At 42.4% G+C, this 19,944-nt stretch overlaps 1 protein-coding gene across 1 annotated transcript in view; it reads right to left on the bottom strand.

Moving 5' to 3' along the window:
• Positions 1-19,944, bottom strand: part of DNER (delta/notch like EGF repeat containing) — a gene marked incomplete at both ends in the record, with an annotated part of 338,936 nt that overhangs the window by 115,615 nt on the left and 203,377 nt on the right. The window contains one exon of the mRNA XM_079710119.1: positions 15,418-15,571. Within this exon, the coding sequence (XP_079566245.1) occupies positions 15,418-15,571 (154 nt within the window). The remainder of the gene's footprint in view (positions 1-15,417; positions 15,572-19,944) is intronic.

Raw genomic sequence — 19,944 nt, 5'->3', positions numbered from 1 at the left:
CCTAGCAAGTTAAAGACCATTTTAAAATAAATTATTTGACTCTAAAAACTTTAAGGTACTAAAGAATTTATAATTGTGATATTCAATTCATAAGTAAAATAATTGCTTCAAAAACAGATGTTATGGGACTTGCTGATCTCTTAGGGAACCACAGAGGTTTTATTGTCTCGTTGGAGAACATTCTCGTATAACAAAAAAGATATAAGTAAAATTGTGCCTCGGGATACATATGTCTTTCAAAGACATATGGGACAATTGAGAAAGCTCTAGACTGAGGCTTAGTGCTTTTAAAGCAGTCTGACCACAAGAAATGGTGTCAGATGAAATAAAGTGCGTGTGCTAGTGAGTGAAGCCTGCCAGACGGAGAAGACGACTTGACACCTTTAAGGAAATGCATTGAACCAAATCATTCATTCAATGGGTACATTACCGGATCATCTTTGGTCTAATGTAGCCTGGGAGTGTTTAATTTTACACTATTTTGTATTTAAGTATAAAATATGATTAAAATTTATCAGAGTATATAAAGAGAAAAAATAGCTATGGTTTCCTGTGAATATCAGAATGGTTTGGAGAAAACCACATCCTAGTGGTGTCTCTTGATTGATAGCAATATAACAAAAAAACTATATCCCTCAGCACCTCCAAATCACTATTGTACTGGCTGTACTCTTCAAATGAAGGTAAACCTTCCAGAGTTCAATGGCAAATTACGTGAAGTGTAAACAAAGTTGGCTAAATGAGTCAAGGCAATCGATCGGTTGTTTTTCTAAACATTCTCTGAAACAATTGTTTTTGTGTATGATCTTTACTTTATGATTTCTCTCCTGAAACAAAAAGTCAATTTAACTCTGTGAGGTAGAATCTAATTGTTTCTTTGCAGAGCTGTCCTGAAAGCTTCCAAGGTGGGAATTGTGGTGAGAGCTATTTTTAATATTCCTGGTCTTTTATTAGCCTGGCCTGTGCAGGGAGGAGAAGCGCTGGATTTGTACTGAAAGCCTGATGCCACCGACAGAGCCCACCAGCCTCGGCTCTCACCCTGGGGGGATCAGAGCAGACGGCGGGGGCCTCAGCTGCTGCTGTAGAGATGAAGTGCCTAATATTAGCACACTGAAGCAAGCAATAAATAACCAGAATCTGTGCTCCATCAAGACATTCAATCTCAGAGGAATCCAATTCCAAAGTAGGAAAGCAGAAATTATTTAACAGACAAAAAAAAAAAAAAAAAAAAACTAGTACGATCTGCTGGCAGGGGAAAAACAAACACATCTGAGCAAATGCAAATATCATTTTAAAACCAAAGGCAAAAAAAGGAAGATATAGGAGGCCCATCTGCAGAAGGCAATCAATAAAATATAATTAAAATGGGAATATGTGATAGAAAAGCAGGAAAGAAAGCTGACATTCAGCAGCATTAGAAAAATTAACCTCGAGGTTAGGAGAAAAAAAAAAAAAGTAACCACATCTAATAAGCACAGAGGCAAGAGGCACAGTGGAAAGGACAGTGGTTTGGAGAGTCAGAGGTCTGGGATGGTGAAGCAATGATCAGCTGAGTGACAGCATCAATGGGTTGACTTTGACCTTCATTCCCCTCATGGATGAAATGGGGATAATGATCATACCTGGCTCCCAAGAGAGTTGTAATGAATGAGATCAACCCCGAATAGCAGGAGCCATTTCTTTCAAGTGCACCCTTGAATCCATAATAGCTTGCACCATGCCTGGCACATTGTAGGTGGCTCAATATTTTTGAATGAATGAATAACTTAGGATTTTAACACTGCCAAGAATTATGCCAATATTGTTTGATCTCTCAGTTTTTAACGGGCAGTTGAGAGCAGTGGTTCTCCAAGTGTGGTCCCCAGAACATCACCTGGGAACTTGCCATAAATGCAAATTCACCAGCATCATCCCAGACCTACAGAATCAGAGACTCTGGGGGTGGGCCCAGCAATTTGAGTTTTAAGAAGCCCTCCAGGTGATTCTGACACAAGGTCTGTGCTACAGTTTGAGAACCACTGATCTGGAAAACCAGCAGCAAACATTTTCTTTTAATATTAATATTATTCATTTAAGAGTTACATATCTCATGCAGACAACAAAGGAAAAAGATCAGAGCGTGAAAGCCAAATACTATATCACATCAAAAAGCCTTTATTGGCTGCATGTTGACACATGTTTTTTCTTTTCATGAGTGGGAGAGCCCCTAGGCTCAATTACTGTACCTGTCACTGCATAGCTTCCAGATCTACTTTCCTATTCTTTAAGAGCATGTGTTGGTGATTTCTGTCCCCAGCCCCAAGCACAGAGCCAGGGACACTGTGGGTACTCATTACAAAGTAATTAATGACTGCATAAGCACCATGCATTGTTATTTTTAAATAATCTCTTTCATTCCATTTCCCTAGAACCCAAATAAGAAGTATTAATTGAGATATTAATACAGGCCAGACTATATATGACACCTGTGTCTCCTAATCTAGCGATTACAATGGGGGAGAGATTTCAAGAAAGATCCTTTCATTAAGTATGTTCTGAGAAATTGAAATCAGAAGGGAGAAGACATTAAATTAATCAAAAACTTATACCATGGGGCAGACAAGATAAGGAATTGCCTTAAAGATATTTATCGGTTGAATTCTAAGCTTGTGTAATAACCCAGACTATAGAGGAGGTGTTCATTCATTTTCTCAGAAAGAAATTTTTGGGGAGTGAACATTCACAAATGGAGAATCTAAAAGATGTTTAGAAACAGTTCCTGCCTGCAGGGAGCTTACTCCAGATGAGGAGAGAAGACACATTTCATAGGAAACAAACACAGTGGGAGCAAAAGCCAGGAAACAGTACCGAGTCAGGCACATTTGGTGTCACGTGAGGCTGGATTGCCTGGAGTGGGCTGGCGGGGGGGAAGGCTGGGGCCAGGGCAAGCCGTGACAGCCTCAAATCCACGTGCTGAGGAGCTGGGGTCACCAGCATGGTGCCTTTGAAGGTTTCTGAACAGAGCGCAGCCATGCCGAAGGAGGGTTGTAGCATGGTCCCTTCTTGTTTGCTTTAACTCAGAGGGAGAGCTTAAGACTTTCCTCTCCTCTCCTTGGAAACAGGGGCCTCTGGTCTGGGCAGAATGAGGGCCGAAGGGGCAGGCAAAGCGGGGCGTAGGAGGATGGGCACAGCCTCTGGGAGAGACAGAGGACTGAAGCTCGGACCCTTCTCATCGGCTTCCTCTTGCTTGTGTTTAGAAGTTACAAACCGGCGCCCTTTATGCATCACCTATTCTGAGCCAGGCGTATGTACGTGTGGATGCAGATGTGCGCTTGTGTGTGTGTAAGTGTGTGTGTGTGTAAGTGTGTATGCGTATATATACATGTTTGCATGTGTGTGTGTATGTTTGCACATGCATGTGTACGTGTGTGCGTGTTCTCTTCAACCCCTACAAGGGCGATATCATCATTCCATTTTACAGACAAGAAAACTTGGGCTCAGGGCTTCCCTGGTGGCGCAGTGGTTGAGAGTCTGCCTGCCAATGCAGGGGACATGGGTTCGTGCCTCGGTCCGGGAGGATCCCACATGCCGTGGAGCGGCTGGGCCCGTGAGCCATGGTTGCTGAGCCTGCACGTCCGGAGCCTGTGCTCCGCAACGGGAGAGGCCACAACAGTGAGAGGCCTGCGTACCGGAAAAAAAAAAAAAAAAAAAGAAAGAAAACTTGGGCTCAGAGAAACTTAATCGGTGAGTGACTCTGCCTGGCGTTAAACCCAGGACCGCAGACCCCAAACCCCACACTCGTTCCTCCTCACATGTCTTTTCTCGCCTCTTCAGGAGGCTTGCTTGGAAAGACCGTGAGAGCCAGGCCAGCCTTGAGGCAGGGAACGTGGCAGGGAGCCGCTCAGGCCCAGCTCTTCTGGGTCTTAGGAGAGAAGGAAACGATGTCCTAAGGGTCCCACATGGTCCAAGTTGGCTTCCCAGAGAGGGAGTCCACAGACGGGACCGAGGCCACATCTCCGGCCACAGGAAGTAGTGGAAGTGCTCTGCGCAGGGCATCTGACTCTTGGCTTCACAAAAACAACAATAAGAGCTGCTGACATTCACTGAGCACTCACTGTGCACCAGGGACCCTTCTAAGCGCACCACATGCATCACTTAACCACTGCATTGTGGGGCTGCGGACTCTGTCACCCATCCTGATTTACAGAGAGAAAGCTGAGACCCAGTGACGTTAGTTTCCCCAGAGTCACACAGAGGATGAGTAGTGTGAGGAGGCTTTAACCTTGGCTCGGCTGGGCTCCAGCCCTGGGCTTCTGGAATACTGTACTGCAGTCGTAAGCAAGGCAGCGTGGATGGTGGTGAGGGTGACTGGCTCACCACAATCATTCAGGCAGCAGATGACAAGGCTTGAATGAGGGCACTGGCAATGGAAGAGGAAGCAGCATGCAGGGGCAGATGGGGAATCATCGTAAACAGAGCAAACCTGGAGACCGTCCAGAAATAAACAAGACGGGGGAGTCAACAGGCAGGACTGAGCTTCCAGCCTGAGAGATGAGGGCAGTGACGGCACAGCTGATAGAAACAGGAGCCAGTGGAAGAGAGCTAGGCTTGAAAGCATGTGTGGGAGGCAGAGGGAGGGGAGTCTGGGGTTGAGACTCAGGAGGGGCTGAGGGTTAGCAGAGCATCCCGCTGAGCCCAGTGAAAGTGCTGGGGCTGAGGGGACCCCGGAGGCTGAAAGGAAGGGTCTGGAAGCCATTCACTTAGAGGTGACAGCTCAGAATGAGTGATTGCTGGCCCAGGCAGGGAAAGGCAGCTGAAGGGGGTAAGGACTGAGCTCTAGAGATGGAACCGGGCACAGAAGGTGGGAGGAGGGCTGGAGAGGTTCAAGGAGAACGGACACAGGGCAGTGCTGTGTAAGCCAGGCGAGAAGGGCTGCTAGAGAGAGACGAGGGCCAAGAAAAAGCCCCGGAAATCAGTGAGAAGGACACCACCAATGACACTGGAGAAGCAGATTCATGATATGAAGAGAAAGACAGTTTAAATAAGTGGGTGGAAAATTACTGACTGGACAAAGAGCCGTGATGAAGAAGAGGACGGAGGGGAGGAGGAAAGGGAAGGGAAGGCGAGCAGACAGAGCAGCAGCAAAGGACTTGCAAAATCACTGCTTGTTTGAGGGACTGGTTTTTTTTTTTTTTTTAGATTTTTTTTTTTTTTTTTTTTTGTGGTACGCGGGCCTCTCACTGTTGTGGCCTCTCCCGTTGCGGAGCACAGGCTCTGGACGCGCAGGCTCAGTGGCCATGGCTCATGGGCCCAGCCACTCCGCGGCATGTGGGGTCTTCGCGGACCGGGGCACGAACCCGTGTCCCCTGCATCGGCAGGTGGACTCTCAACCACTGCGCCACCAGGGAAGCCCTAGATTTTTTTTTTTTTGATGTGGACCATTTTAAAGTCTTTATTGAATTGGTTACCGTATTGTTTATGTTTTATGTCTAGGTTTTTTGGCCAGGAGACATGTGGGATCCCAGCTCCCCAACCAGGGATAGAACATGAACCCCCTGCATGGGAAGGCGAAGTCCCAACCACTGGGCCGCCAGGGAAGCCCATGAGGGACTGGTTTTAACTGAGACCTCCAACCCTTGCAGACAGGAGGCTGGGAAGGAAATGGGGGACAGGGAGGGGGGGATGGCAGGGAGAGGAAGACCGTAAAGTTTGGAAGCATAAGCTCGTCCTTTGGAGAAGGACGAGCATAAGAGGGTGGGTTCCCAGCAGCATTATTCACAGCAGCCAAAAGGCGGAAACAACCCACATTCTGTCAATGGATAAAGGATAAACAAAATGTGGTGTCTCCATGCAATGGAATATTATTCGGGCATAAAAAGGAGTGAAATACTGACACATGCTCAACATGGATGAACCTTGAAAACATGATGCTGTGGGAAAGAAACCAGTCACAAAAGACCACATATCATATTTTTCAACTTATATGAAATGTCCAGCATAGGCAAATCTACAGAGACAGAAAGTAGATCAGTGGTTACCTAGGCTGCAGTTTGTGTGTGTGTGGCAGGTTCAGAGTGCCGGGGAAAGGGCTGCTGTTAGGGTGATAAACATGTTCTACAATTGACTGTGGTGACAGTTAACACAACTCTGTGAGTATATTTTAAAAACCACTGACTTGTACATTTCGATGGTATGTGGATTATATCTCAATAAAACTGATATTTTTTAAAAAGCTTTGGCATCATCCACAACTACCCACTGCCACTCACACCTCACATTCAGTCCACCAGAAGCGTCATCAGCAATCCCTTCAAATACACCCTGAATCCAAAACTCACCACTTCCAGTACCATGGTGCTCAAGCTGGCACTCTCTCTTGCCCAGAGAGTAAATGGCCTCCTGACTGGTTTCCCAATTTTCCTTCCCTATGTGCATTCTCCTTCAAGAGGCAAATCAGATGGCCCACCCCAGTTCACACCCTCCAATGGCTTCCTGTCACTCTCAGGATAAAATCCCTGTCCTCCCCACATGGTCTGGTCCCAGCCAAGCTTCTGGTTTCCCAATTTTCCTTCCCTATGTGTATTCTCCTTCAAGAGGAAAATCAGATGGCCCACCCCAGTTCACACCCTCCAATGGCTTCCTGTCACTCTTGGGATAAACTCCCTGTCCTCCCCGCATGGTCTGGTCCCAGCCAAGCCTCATCACCGGTTCTCTCAGGCTCTGTGCCCCTCACACACTCCTGGCATATCCATGCCTCAGGACCTCTGCATGTGCTATTCCCTCTGCCCTTCACATTGTGCACAAGCTCATTTTATTCATTTTAGTCAGGTCTCTACACAAGCATTTCCCCTTCAGATAGGCCTCACCTAATCCCCCTGTCTACAATCATACTCCCAGTTCTTTATCTCTTTCCTGTATTTTATTTCTCTTCCTAGCATCTATCAACATGATGTGTTCCCTTGACCACACACACACACACACACACACACACCAAAGAACACACACGTGCATATTGTTGACTCATCGCCTCACTAACACACCACCTCTATGAACACAGGGTCTTCGCTATTTCACAGTGGGGTTCTGAGCACTTAGAAAATACCTAGCACACAGTGGACACTTGACAAATGACTGTTGAATGAATGAGTGATCCTCACAACAAGCCCTTATTTTGAAGATGAGGAAACCCAAGAGAGGTGCGGAGGGCAATTCAAGGTCGCACAGTTAGTAAGTAGAAGAGACTGGATCCAAGGCTGGCCACACTACAGTTCTGTTTTGTCCCCTGGACTCAACTGGCACTCTCTCTGCATCACAGTCCATGCAGTCATAGCCCGTCAGAGATGCCCATACCTCCCGCTCTACTCATAACTAGTGGAAAATTCACAGACCATGAGAATTTGCAGTAAACACACTTTGACCCAAAGATGGACACAGAGTGAAGAAGCCTGACTTTCCCCGTGAGCCTACAGACCTTGGTCACATCCTCCACCCTCACGGAGTCATCACTACCCCCCCACACACACACACTTCACGTATAGAGGCAGCTCCGAGGTTCCTTCCATTATGAAACTGAACTAACCCACTTCTTCAAACCTGCGCTCATCTGCCATTGGACCCACCCTTCGAGCTGAGTGAGACTGGGTCTAGGGACTCAGCAAATTCTCCTCGGGATTCACCTCCAGGAGGAGCTGACCCATTTCCAACTCACGCTCAAAGGCACCTTGATGCTGATTTGAGCCACACCCAGTGTTTAAAAGAGTAAAGCTGGGATGGGAACACATGCTGCACTCCCCTCACCTCGGAAATGATGAGTTTTAGAAACAGGCTGAAATCAACAATTAGTTGGAACAGTGAAGTGCTCTGAAGCTGAGACATGCTTCGTATGATACATAATATTTTGGCAGTGGTGGTTCTGAACGTGCATCACAGCTATTCTTTTCAGAAAAAGTCATAGCTCCTTGGAGGAAAAATTACACTCTTGAAATTAGAAGGCTTTTATAAAATAAATCCTGATTAAAGAAGTTAAATTCCACGTCTACTGTGAGCAAAGCACAAGGTGTGGCACTGACAGGGGATGGGGAAATAAAGAGTCATGTAACACAGCAGTGCCGCCCTCAGGCCAGCCCCAATCTGATGTGTATGACACATCAATGTTTTACTATTTAAAAAAAAAACACCTCCTGCTTCCAAGAAATTGTAATAAAAATCAAAATGGAAACTACAGCAGAGAGTTTATTACTTAATTGACTCAACATCCAACACACCACATTCATACATTTCTGGATTACCAATGACTCAAAAATCCTCTTTGTACTGGCATTTGACGTAGAAATTAAAGCAAAACATCAACATATTAGCAAATCTGGAGCAGAAGCTTCTTTGCTGAAAATAATATTTTTCCTTTCCAAGAAACGTTCTCTTCTCAAGAGAAATGAGTGTTGCATCAAGACAACGTCTCTGCGAAGACTTGTGGAAGTTTTGTTCTCTGGTGACAAGAACCTGGCTTGAATTCATTCATTCATCAAACAAGATCATGTCTCATGATCAGACTCGCAAACACGAAAGCACAGCAATAAATTTTCAACAGGAAGCACACTTCCCATTGCTAGAGAGTTCTTATGCACATATCTGGTGCTTCAGAGGTCAATTAATTGATGTTAATTAACCTGGAAACAGTTTTTCTCACAAAGGAAATGTAGTTTTCCTATGGAAACATAAGCTTTTCAAGGACATTCAGAACTAAACTAAACAGAAAACGCCTCTTTTCAAGCATCCAGTCCCCACTTTGGGGCAAAATGGCCTAATATTTCTCCTCTTAAAAAGAGTCCTGTTTGATATGAGAAAGTTGAAAGCATGACATGGTTTTGAATCACATGTTTGTACCAGGAGAGTCCTCAGCTCGCAGTGCGGCTACACACACAGGAAAAGAGTGTAATAAAATGATCAAGAACATGGGCTTGGGAGCCCGGCAGAGGACCTGGCTTCAAACCTCAGCCCCAACAGTTATGGTCATGTGTACCTGGCACGGCGGAGACCATGAGAATGTTCGCCACACTGACTCCTCTTCCCAGGCAAAACCTCTACGGACCAAGGGACCAAATTCTGGCAAACGGCATGTGGCGGAAGTGACATAACGACACGTCCAGGCACTGCTTTCAGAGCATCACACAAGACCCTCCAGATCCCTGAGTTACCACCTGGAGGCCAAGTGCCTTCATCCAACTATGACACAGCAGAAATTTAACCTTTGCTTGGAAGCCACTGAGATTTGGGGATTGGTGTGTGACTACAGTCGAGTGTCCTTCTAATATTCTTGGCCAAGTTACAAAATCCCCTGTGCCTCAGATTTCTCATCTACAAAAATGGTATAATTAAGAGTGTTTAACTAGGAGATTGTTCTAAATAGCAGCCTTGGAAAGTACTTAGCACAGCCCTGGCACGTGGTTACACTGAATAAACACTAGCTATTAGCGTGTGCATGCGTCTGTGTGTTTGTGTGTTTGTGTGCATGTGTATGTGTACTACAGTAAAAAGCAGGTGGAGAGGGACTTCCCTGGTGGTCCAGTGGTTTAGGACCCCGGGCTCCCACTGCAGGGGGTGCGGGTTCGATCCCTGGTCTGGGAACTAAGATCCCACATGCTGTGGAGTGCGGCCAAAGAAAAAAAATGTTAAGAAGAAAAAAAAAGCAGATGGAGAGATAGAGCTGGACGCTAAAAGGGGAAAGAAGGGCTATTCCCACAGGACGTGGGAACTGATAAAGTAGAAACCGGCCTAAGAGAACTGCAGGAACAAGTCAGGAGGTAGCTGAGCAAAGAGACAGTTAGGTACCAGATTTCCTAGATCTCTTCTACCTCTGCTTGGAATGTCCTAGAGCATGAGGAAAAATGGAGGCTATGGGGGAAGGAATCCCACAGCCCCAGTTCCAGGAAAGGCCAGTGAAGTTGCTACTGGAAGTCAGAGAGACCCTGATAGAAACAGGATGGCTGAGAGACCCCAGCCGCTGTGAGGCCACCTTTGGATAAAGTAGAAGGTGAGAGAGATGAAGACAGAGCTACAGATTCAAGGAGAGCAGAAAAGATTTTAAATAGCTGCTGTGGTTCTCTGGCTGCTTTACATTTCTATTAAACAAGAAAGAATTTCTTTTATGTGCTAAGGTTTTCTCACAGGTGGACAATTGTATGCAAACTCTATGCCATTCAAGAACCAGAAAACAGCATGATGTAAATGTCAGTGGAGATTATGTAAAGTTGTTTAAACTGTGACCAGTGTACAAAGGTATGTATCTCTAATATAAAACTGTATGTTATTTCATGAAAACTGGATAGCTTTAAACCTGTAATATTCAGGAAATTGAAGAACAACTGTTAGAAAGTCATTTATTAAAACAATAACAACTTACAAACGTGGTGTTATAAAATAGTTTTGTTGTTTTTGGGGGTTTTTTTTTGCGGTACGCGGGCCTCTCACTGTTGTGGCCTCTCCCGTTGCGGAGCACAGGCTCTCCACGCGCAGGCCCAGCGGCCATGGTTCACGGGCCCAACCGCTCCGCGGCATGTGGGATCTTCCTGGACCAGGGCACAAACCCGTGTCCCCTGCATCGGCAGGTGGACTCTCAACCACTGAGCCACCAGGGAAGCCCAGTTTTGTTGTTTTAATAGAAGAAATAAAAGATGATCACTTTGTAAATCAAGATCTGCTTGCCGTATCTCAGCTTCCAGCACAATTCTAATGAATTTACTGGAAATCACCAAACTGTCCCTGAGTCTAATTATCAAAATCCAATTCTTAGAGTGCAACTCTCTGTTCCTGAAGCTAATTGAAAGTCAAAGTACTATTTTTATTGTTATTGTTGTTATTAGAAGAACCAAGGAGAATGCTGTATGTCTATATGTGCCACCCGGAAACACCCAGAAAAAGCCATGATGTGCTATCCATGTGGAAGATATTAAATCATCTTAGATGATAGAGGTGAAATTCTTCTCCCCACTAATAAGCAAAAAATAATTTACAGTGCTTCTGGAAATTTCAAATCAATAGTTAAACACTGACAGTGCAGAAATGCCTAAAATGAGAATAAGCACAGTTAAAAATGTATAAAGTATCCAGTCATTCCAAATTCTATCAGCAGCTTTCTAGAGAAGGGGGCACAGTGTAAAGGTTTCATATACTATGTACTTATAGAAATGGAGGATTTTTGAAGAAGAAAAATAAAGTTAGAGTAAAAGATAAAATACCCCAATTTCAAACCATATATACAAAAATCAAATTTATATTAATTAAATATTTTGCTGAAAATCAAAAATTTTAAATGCCTGGTAGAAAATATATTTGAATATCTTTTAGATCTTTAGGAAGGAAAATATTTTCTTTTTTTTTTCTTTTTTTTTTTTGCGGTACGCAGGCCTCTCACTGTTGTGGCCTCTTCCATTGTGGAGCACAGGCTCTGGACGCGCAGGCTCAGTGGCCATGGCTCACGGGCCCAGCTGCTCCACAGCATGTGGGATCTTCCCAGACCGGGGCACGAACCCGTGTCCCCCGCATTGGCAGGCGGACTCTCAACCACTGAGCCACCAGGGAAGCCCGGAAAATATTTTCTTAAAAAGGACATAAAATGTAGTAACTAGAAAAGCAAAGTTTGCAAAATATAATTAGAATGCCCACTCATCAAAAGATCCCTCAAAAAAAAAAAAAAAAAAAAAAGATCCCCCAAAGTTTTGGGATTAATATATACACATTCCTATATATAAAATAGATAACCAGCAAGGACCTATTGTATAGCGCAGGGAACTCTATTCAATATTTTATAATAACCTATAAGGAAAAAGAAACTGAAAAAGAATATATATCTGAATCACTGTGCTATATACCTGAAACTAACACAACATTGTAAATCAACTAAACTCCAATTAAAAAAAAAAAAAAGATCACTCAAAGTGAAAAGACAAATTACACACTTGGAGAAAATATCTTCAATTCATACAATTGACAATGACAAATGATTACAACAAAAAAGAAACAGAGAACTCTTGCAAACCAATGAGCGCACACACACACACACACACACACACAAATTTGGACAAGAGATAGGAGAACAATGACCATAGGAAGAGGAGCCCAGCATCATTAGTGAACCACAAAATACAGAGACCACAATGAGGTACCTTTTCTACACCCATTCAGTTAGCAAAAATTAAAATTTCTGATACTACAAAATATTGAAGAAAATCTGAATCCATAAGATCGCTTATGCATTTCATGTGGGAGTATATATTTGTGCAACCACCGTGGAAAACAGTTTGGCAAGACAGACTATAATTGGTCAGTCATATATGTTATGTTCCAGCAATTCCACTCCTAGGTACAACCTAAAACAACCCCTAGCACATAAACAATGGAAGGCATACAAGAATGTGTTTATCTGTGCCTGGTGAGAAGGAAGGAGAATAGAAGAATAGAAGGCAGGAGAATCTGTCCACAGGAGAATAGAGCAATGAAATTTTATATAGCAATCCAAAAGAATGAACTGCAACCATGTAGATGCATCTCAGCAAGACGGGATCAAGTGAAAAAAGTAAGCACCAGACAATTACACGCATGATAACATAACATGATTCATGCATGATACTGTTTTTATAAATTTGAGCACAGTTAAAACAAAGATAAAATCTTCTGTAAAAAACATGTAAATACTAAGATCATATAAAGAGGAAAACAAAGGATGGATCAACTCAAGATTCAGGGTGACTGTTAGCTCTGGATGGGGAAGGGAGACTGAGGGATGGGCTGATGAGGAGACTATATGGTTAGTCAACAGGTTGAACTTCTGGTTTTGGTGGTGGCTCCACCAGTGACTACTGCATATTAAAATAGTTAAGTAAATATATAAAAGCACGCTATGGACAAGATGAGAGAGTATCACGAATCAAGCATTATGGTCATTCCAATTTTATGCACATGAGTTCCTTTAAAAATAGAGAAGTCTCCTCTGAGAACAGACCTGAATAAAATATCAAACAAATCATTTCAGTCCAAACAGTGACAAGCTCCACCTACCAGCCCTGATTGAGACTATTTATAGAAGGATCTTTATTCATCCTAGCATCACTTATAAAAGAGAAATAAAACTTAAACTCTCTTAAAGACCCATCAATAGAGGAGTGGTTTAAAACAACAGGCCACGTTCATACTCTTTCATTAATCCATCTCATCAACACATTGCCTGAGCGTCCCGGATTCATCAGACACGGTGGGACACAATGTTGAACGGAACTGATTCAGGTCCTGCTCTCACAGGGTTGACTCTGGGTGGGGAAGACAGGCAGGAATCAAAGAATCACACGTGTACACGTCCACTGCAAACAGATGAGGGCTGTGAAGGAAAGGAATGCCCAGCTATAAAAGAGGAAAAGGGAAGGAGACCTAGACTGAAGCATTCAGCTGAGACTTCCCAAGGAAAGGAGGCATTTAACAAGGTCCAAAATAGAAACCAGGCAAAAGGGAGGCAGCAGGGAGAGCTGTCCAGGCACAGAGACGGGGTGGTGGTCCTGCAGCAGCTCAAGCATGCAGGGAGATGAAAGGCCAAGGTAGCTGGTCCCAGAGCAAGGTGAGCAGTGGGGTGAGATGGGGCTGGAAAGGTGGGTGAGCGACAGATCACGGAGGAGAATGAGAATGAGGATTCTGATCTTCATCCCAAGAGCAATGGGAAGAAGAAGATTACGTGGGAAAGCAGCTACATCAGATCCGCACTGGAAAATAATCACCCAGGAGAATGGACAGTCTGGGGGCATTGACATAACGAAAGCCAAGGCTCACTTTGGCGTGATCACTCTGGTTCCAGGGCACAGCACAGTCAAGAGGAGACAGAGAAAGAGTGAGAGGTTATCTCAGTTACACAGACAAGGGGCAAAGGCAGCTAGCCTGGGAGCAGTGGCAGTGGGGCTGCAGAGAAGGCGGGGGGTGGGATTTGCGAAGTCTTTTGGTGGTAAGATGGAGAACGCTTGGGGGCAGAAAGGACAGAGGGTGGGGGGCACTTAGGGTGACCTGTAGACAGACGTCTGGCTTGTAGAAAGAGATGGAACACCAGAAGCTGAGCTGTGTGGAGCTGGGGATGTGATGAGCTCAGTTTTGGAATGACTGGGCTTAAGGTGGCCTGGAACATCTGAATGGAGATGGCAACTAGGCAGTAGTCTCACCTGGAGATACAAATTTAGGAGATGTGCTACGAAATTGTTAAAATGAATAAGGTAGCCCCATATGTACTGACACGGAAGGATATGTACGATCTACTGGTAAATATACACTGAAAAAAGTAAGTTGTAGAGCCGTATGTATACTATAATCACTTTTTTAAAATATATAGAAAAATACTTAATCATCTGATCTGAAAGGGAAATACACACATACACACACACACACACACACACACACACACAGGTCTGGAAAATATATATCAAACTATTAACCTACCCTTATTATAGAGTTTGGGCTGGGATAGATGAGTGAAGGACTTCCACTTTTTTGTTTATGAATTTCTGCATGGATGGGCCTTGCTTCTTACAATGAGCACTTAATCACCCCAACTCCCACTTCACTCCATCCCCATCTCCTACATCACCCTGAATCCCTGCCCAGTGGTCGATGATGCAACAGGATGAGATGGAAAAAGAAAGATGATGTCAGTTTTCCACATTATTGATGATAAAAAAGGAGTAATTTGGTGTTTGCTTTTAAGCTGCATCTAAACAGCTGTATCAAAATGTTCACCAATAAAATGCCATTCCTGCTCCTTGAGGGTTTATAACCGAGTTGGCTGAGCACTAAGTCAATAAGATGATTGCCAGAGAATAGAAGTCTGTTGTCCTCTGCCCTCTGCTAAGAGGCACCCTTTGTGCTCTGAGGATCTGAAAGTCTCATGTAAGATCAGTGAATCCCCCATATTAACCAAGGAATATTAAAGACCTCCCCCATTGTGCAGGATGGTGTTCCAAGAACTTGGAATAATGAACATACATGAACACAAGGAAATAAACACAAATAAGGCAACTGGGTGGCATTACCTAACAGCCTGCATAGTTTAACCTAAATTCTTCTTAAGTTACTTAGCATAATCACTCAGCACAGTGCCAGCCCACACTCAGTACATATTTGCAGAATTGTCTTTGAAACATCCAGGCCTCTATTTGACCAGGAATATCATTACTCTAGAACAAAAATGGTGGAACGCTAAGACAGAAGCATCCTAACATCAGAGAGCCAGCCAAAGAACATGATGTTTATCCCCATAGGAACTTCCTTCCTCCATTCCCATCAGCATGGGCTGATGGAACCAAATGAGATCTTAAAGTCACCTGTCCAACAATGTATGCTTAACCATCCTTAATTAATAAGTGTCTACTCTACAGAGAGACACATAGTAACTATTAACTATGGAAACCTTACCAGCAAGGCAAACACAGGTGAAGTTGCCCCCATCTTGCTTTTCATTCGCATCAACACAGCTCGCATTGTTCTGGCAGGGTTTCCTCTGGCAGGCGTCAAATTCTTCACAGAAAGTACCCGTGTACTGATCATCACAGTTACACGAAAAAGTTGCCTAAAACACAAACATATGGTGTATGTTACTTGAGTTCCCTAAAATGTATGCGTTGACTGTGAAACTCAAAGTTCAAACGTACCACTTATTTTTACAATTATACCAACACTAAGTATTTTAATCGTATCACTTATATCATGATCTGATTAAAATCATAGCTTTAAAAAAATAGTCCATTTCTTTACAGTTTAATTTCAAACATGTTTTTTATTGATATGTATCTCAATGGTTTTCAACCTTCCTAAACCATAAATGGAAAGAATAATTATTTTAAGCAAAAAATAAAGTCTCGCTGACCTGACATGGAAATGGGAATTATGCCAGAGCAGATATATTGAGCTACAGTCATTAAATTAGATGTCACTCCAAATGAAATCCTTCAGCATAGATAGTGCCTGCGACAAAAGCATCATGAAATGTGGCACGGGGCCCACCCTTCCAGATCACTGAGAGAATTTACCAAACCACTCTGTAAATGAGGCTCAATGTGCAGCCACGCAGATGACCTGAGTGTAAGGGAAAATAAAAAGGACCGTTTTGTTTGGTTTGTTATACTAGTAAAAGACCGTAACTCAGACCCAGAGAACTGCATTTGACTGGAAGCTTCATTTCTGAGGCAGTTGTAAAATCCAAATAAAACTGGGCCTTCCTGCTCTCTTCCTAATGCTGGCCGGAGGGTGGTGATGCATCTAAAAAAAACACAGATCTGGCTCCAAAGCCTTGTGTAGATGTGACTGCAGATTCTCATGAAGAGTGGAGAGGAGGAAGCAAAGGAGAATGGCATAAATAAAACTTACTGCATAAAAAAAATAAAAACAAAACAGACCAAAGCACCCTTCCCAGCTCTCCCCAAGCCCCACACATCAGGCAGGTGTTTCAAAGCCCCGCCCACAGCCTCTCACAGCCCTGCCTACCTCCCTCCCTCTGGAGGGGGTGGGGGACCCAGCCTCCTGCCCTTGATCTTACAGAGACTCTCTGGGCTTCTCCAGGTATTGTTAACTCAGGATCCCACCCCGTACCCACCCACGCCCACCAAGCACTACACAACATCTTCTCTTTTAAAAAACAAAAGGGTTGTCTTCTTCTCTTTAATTTTTTTTGTCCCTTAATCAAGTTTTATACTTCTTGTACATTTCTTGATTAATTTACTCCTGAATATTTAGATTTCTTTGTAGCTATTGCTAATGAGATCCTTTCCTCACCCCTTTCTTGTAATACCCATCAGACTTGCTAGCGATTATTACTGACATGTAAAGTGCTAACATTACATTACCTGTCATCACTCTGGGCTCTCATTACAGGTCAGAGGTTTTAGTTGAGTCTCTTGAGTTTTCCAGATAAGACAAGCACCCCCCCAAAAAAACAAAGGGAGCATCAATTGCAAATCATGATTATGTCACCTTCTCTTCTCTAGTTCTCATGGTTACATTGGTGGCACATCCAGATTAATTTTGATTTCAAAGGGAGGTTTGTAGAATTTATCACTAAGTAGAATGCTTGGAACAGTGATCAAATTTTATCAAATGCCATTTTAGCTTCTATTTTTAAAAATTATCTTTTTTATCTCTAACCTATCAGTATGTGAATTGAACGTTTAAATTCCCTACTATTGACTCCTTACATTCCTGGAAGGAAAACCCACAGAGGTCATTAGGTAAAATTATTTTATGGCTGCATTCTATTTGTAGTTATATTTCTATGGCTTCCATCTAACTTGCCGTAACCCACAGACTCCTTTTCTAAGAAAAACTGTCCCTTGCATGGTGAGATCATAGTTTACACCATAAGAGGATGCCCCTTGTCATAAGCGACTAAACCAGGAGTGGATGGATCTCTGACCTCAGCAACCAACCAAGAAGCCAGACAGTCAATCATGACATTTAGCTCAACCAAAAGAGCCAGATTTTATGTAGGTGTCTTTCTTTTGTTAGTTGAAGTTGTAGTTGTTGTTGTTAAGGGAATATGACACATCCTTATAAACTGCATCATCAAGTTCTCTTTAGTTTAAGGACACACTCATCAATTATACCTTCGAAACTAGAACAACTGGAATAAAAGCAATGGCTTTTTCTACTTAAGTTAGAGGTAAATTTTCTGCCTTCTGTTTCTATCATCTCATACCTCCTTGTGGCAAACGGAAGTTCCCTCTGCATTCTAGCAATAGTTGACTTCTTATCTGTTTTTTTCTTGATGCTGTGAGTTTTTTCCCCTTTTGTGTGTTTGTATAGACTTTGTAGTTGAAAGCTGGGAAAAGCTCATTAAGGACTATTAGAAAGGCAGCCTTGTAATTAGGAAACTCCTTTTCTGTCTTCTACCTAAATAGATGCTTCTCCAAAGAAGATATACAGATGGCCAATAGGCAAATGAAAAGATGTTCAACATTGCTAATCATTAGAGAAAAGCAAATCAAAATTACAATGAGGTATTATATCGCTCTGGTCAGAATGGCCATCATTAAAAAGTCTACAAATAACAAATGCTGGAGAGGATGTGGAGAAAAGGGAACCCTCCTACACTGTTGGTGGGAATGTACATTGGTGCAGCCACTATGGAAAACAGTATGGAGGTTCCTCAAAAAACTAAAGATAGAGTTGCCATAGGATCCAGCAATCCCATTCCTGGGCATGTATCTGTAGAAAACTCTAATTTGAAAAGATACATGCACCCCAATGTTCAGGGAAGCACTATTTACAATAGCCAAGACATGGAAGCAACTTAAATGTCCATCAACAGACAAATAAAGAAGATGTGGTACATATATACAATGGAATATTACTCAGCCATAAAAAAGAACAAAATAATGTCATTGCAGCAACATGGATGGACCTAGAGGTTGTCATCCTGAGTGAAGTAAGTCAGAAAAAGAAAGACAACTACCATATGATATCACTTTTATGTGAAATCTAAAATATGATACAAGCAAACTTATTTACCAAACAGAAACAGACTCACAGACATAGAAAACAAACTTATGGTCACCAAAGGGAAAAGGGGGTGGGGAAGGGATAAATTAGGAGTTTGAGATTAGCAGATACAAACTACTATATATAAACAAGGGCCTACTGTATAGCACAGGGAAGTATATTCAATGTCTTATAATAAACCATAATGGAAAAGAATATGAAAAAGAATATGCATATACATATATGTATAACTGAATCACTGCTGCACACCAGAACTAACACACCACTGTAACTCAACTATACTTCAATGAAAAAATAAAAGTAAATAAATAAAAATTAAAAAATAGATCTCTCTTCTAAGGAAAATCTTGTCCTTGCTCAAATGGACAACAGTGCACAGCGCTGATATTTGCAAGAGGCTGCCTGGAGCCCCTTGTGCATCTGCAGAGTTGTGACCGCCTTTGAATGTAAAAGCTGTGCATACCCAGCAGGCACAATTCCAAACCGGGCCTCAGCATCATAATAAATTACTCCATGTAACTATTTTTGGCAGCTGTCCACTAAAAATTACTTGGTTTGTATCCAGTCATTCCATTTTTCAGATAAATTTCTCTGGTCATTTGGGGGATACATTTTGCATATAATTCATCTGGCAAGTTCAATGGAAAATATGTTACTTGTGAAAATAAATTATTAAACGCCCCAAATCAAATGTCTTTCAGTTAGCATTGATTGAATTTATATATATATATATATACTTTTTTTAAATTGAAGTGTAGTTGAATGAATTGAAAGATAAAACGAAAGCCGTGCATTTTGTTTTAAGAAGGAAGCTTGAAAGAAACCTTAAGAAATTGTTGAAACAATTGCTTTTGACCAAGCAAAGCACTGAATTGATTCTAAAACTTTGACTGATGGATGAGGAAGAAGATTAACAAATGTTTACATACTCTTGACCATAAAATTTTAGTTAAATCTTTGCGTATTATGTGTCACGCTGTCCATAAAGTTAGATTTCTTCCAAAGTCTACTTTCTAAGAATGAAGAGATTTCCTATAATATTAAAGGATTTTTAAATAGCTTCAAGACTTTGACTTGTAAGGGGCCATAAATATTTATTAGGAAACTATATTTTTAGTGTATTTATTGTAAAAACAAAAAAAACTGTGTTTGATCACTGATGTATAAACTATTCTATCAACCTGAGTTTAACCCACTGACTATGATAGCAGTAACCTATGTCCAACTGAGTTAACTGGCGTAAGAGACAAAATGGACTTAGTTAAAATTAGTAGCATAGCTAAGTTACAGAGAGGGACTTCCTTGCAAAATTATTGTATATTTATAGGTAAAAATATTTTTTCAAGTAAAATGAAAAATGACCCTCAGAGATTAATTTTAAAAACCAATGCAGAATCTCAGTTTTTCTCAAGAGCTTGAAGTCAAATATTCCATTTGTACAGTAATGAA

Source organism: Hyperoodon ampullatus (assembly GCF_949752795.1).
Source record: "Hyperoodon ampullatus genome assembly, chromosome: 8".
In the NCBI taxonomy this organism is placed as follows: Eukaryota; Metazoa; Chordata; class Mammalia; order Artiodactyla; family Ziphiidae; genus Hyperoodon; species Hyperoodon ampullatus.
The sequence above is the reverse complement of the archived record's forward strand: the minus strand, read 5'-3'. Positions and strand labels throughout refer to the sequence as shown.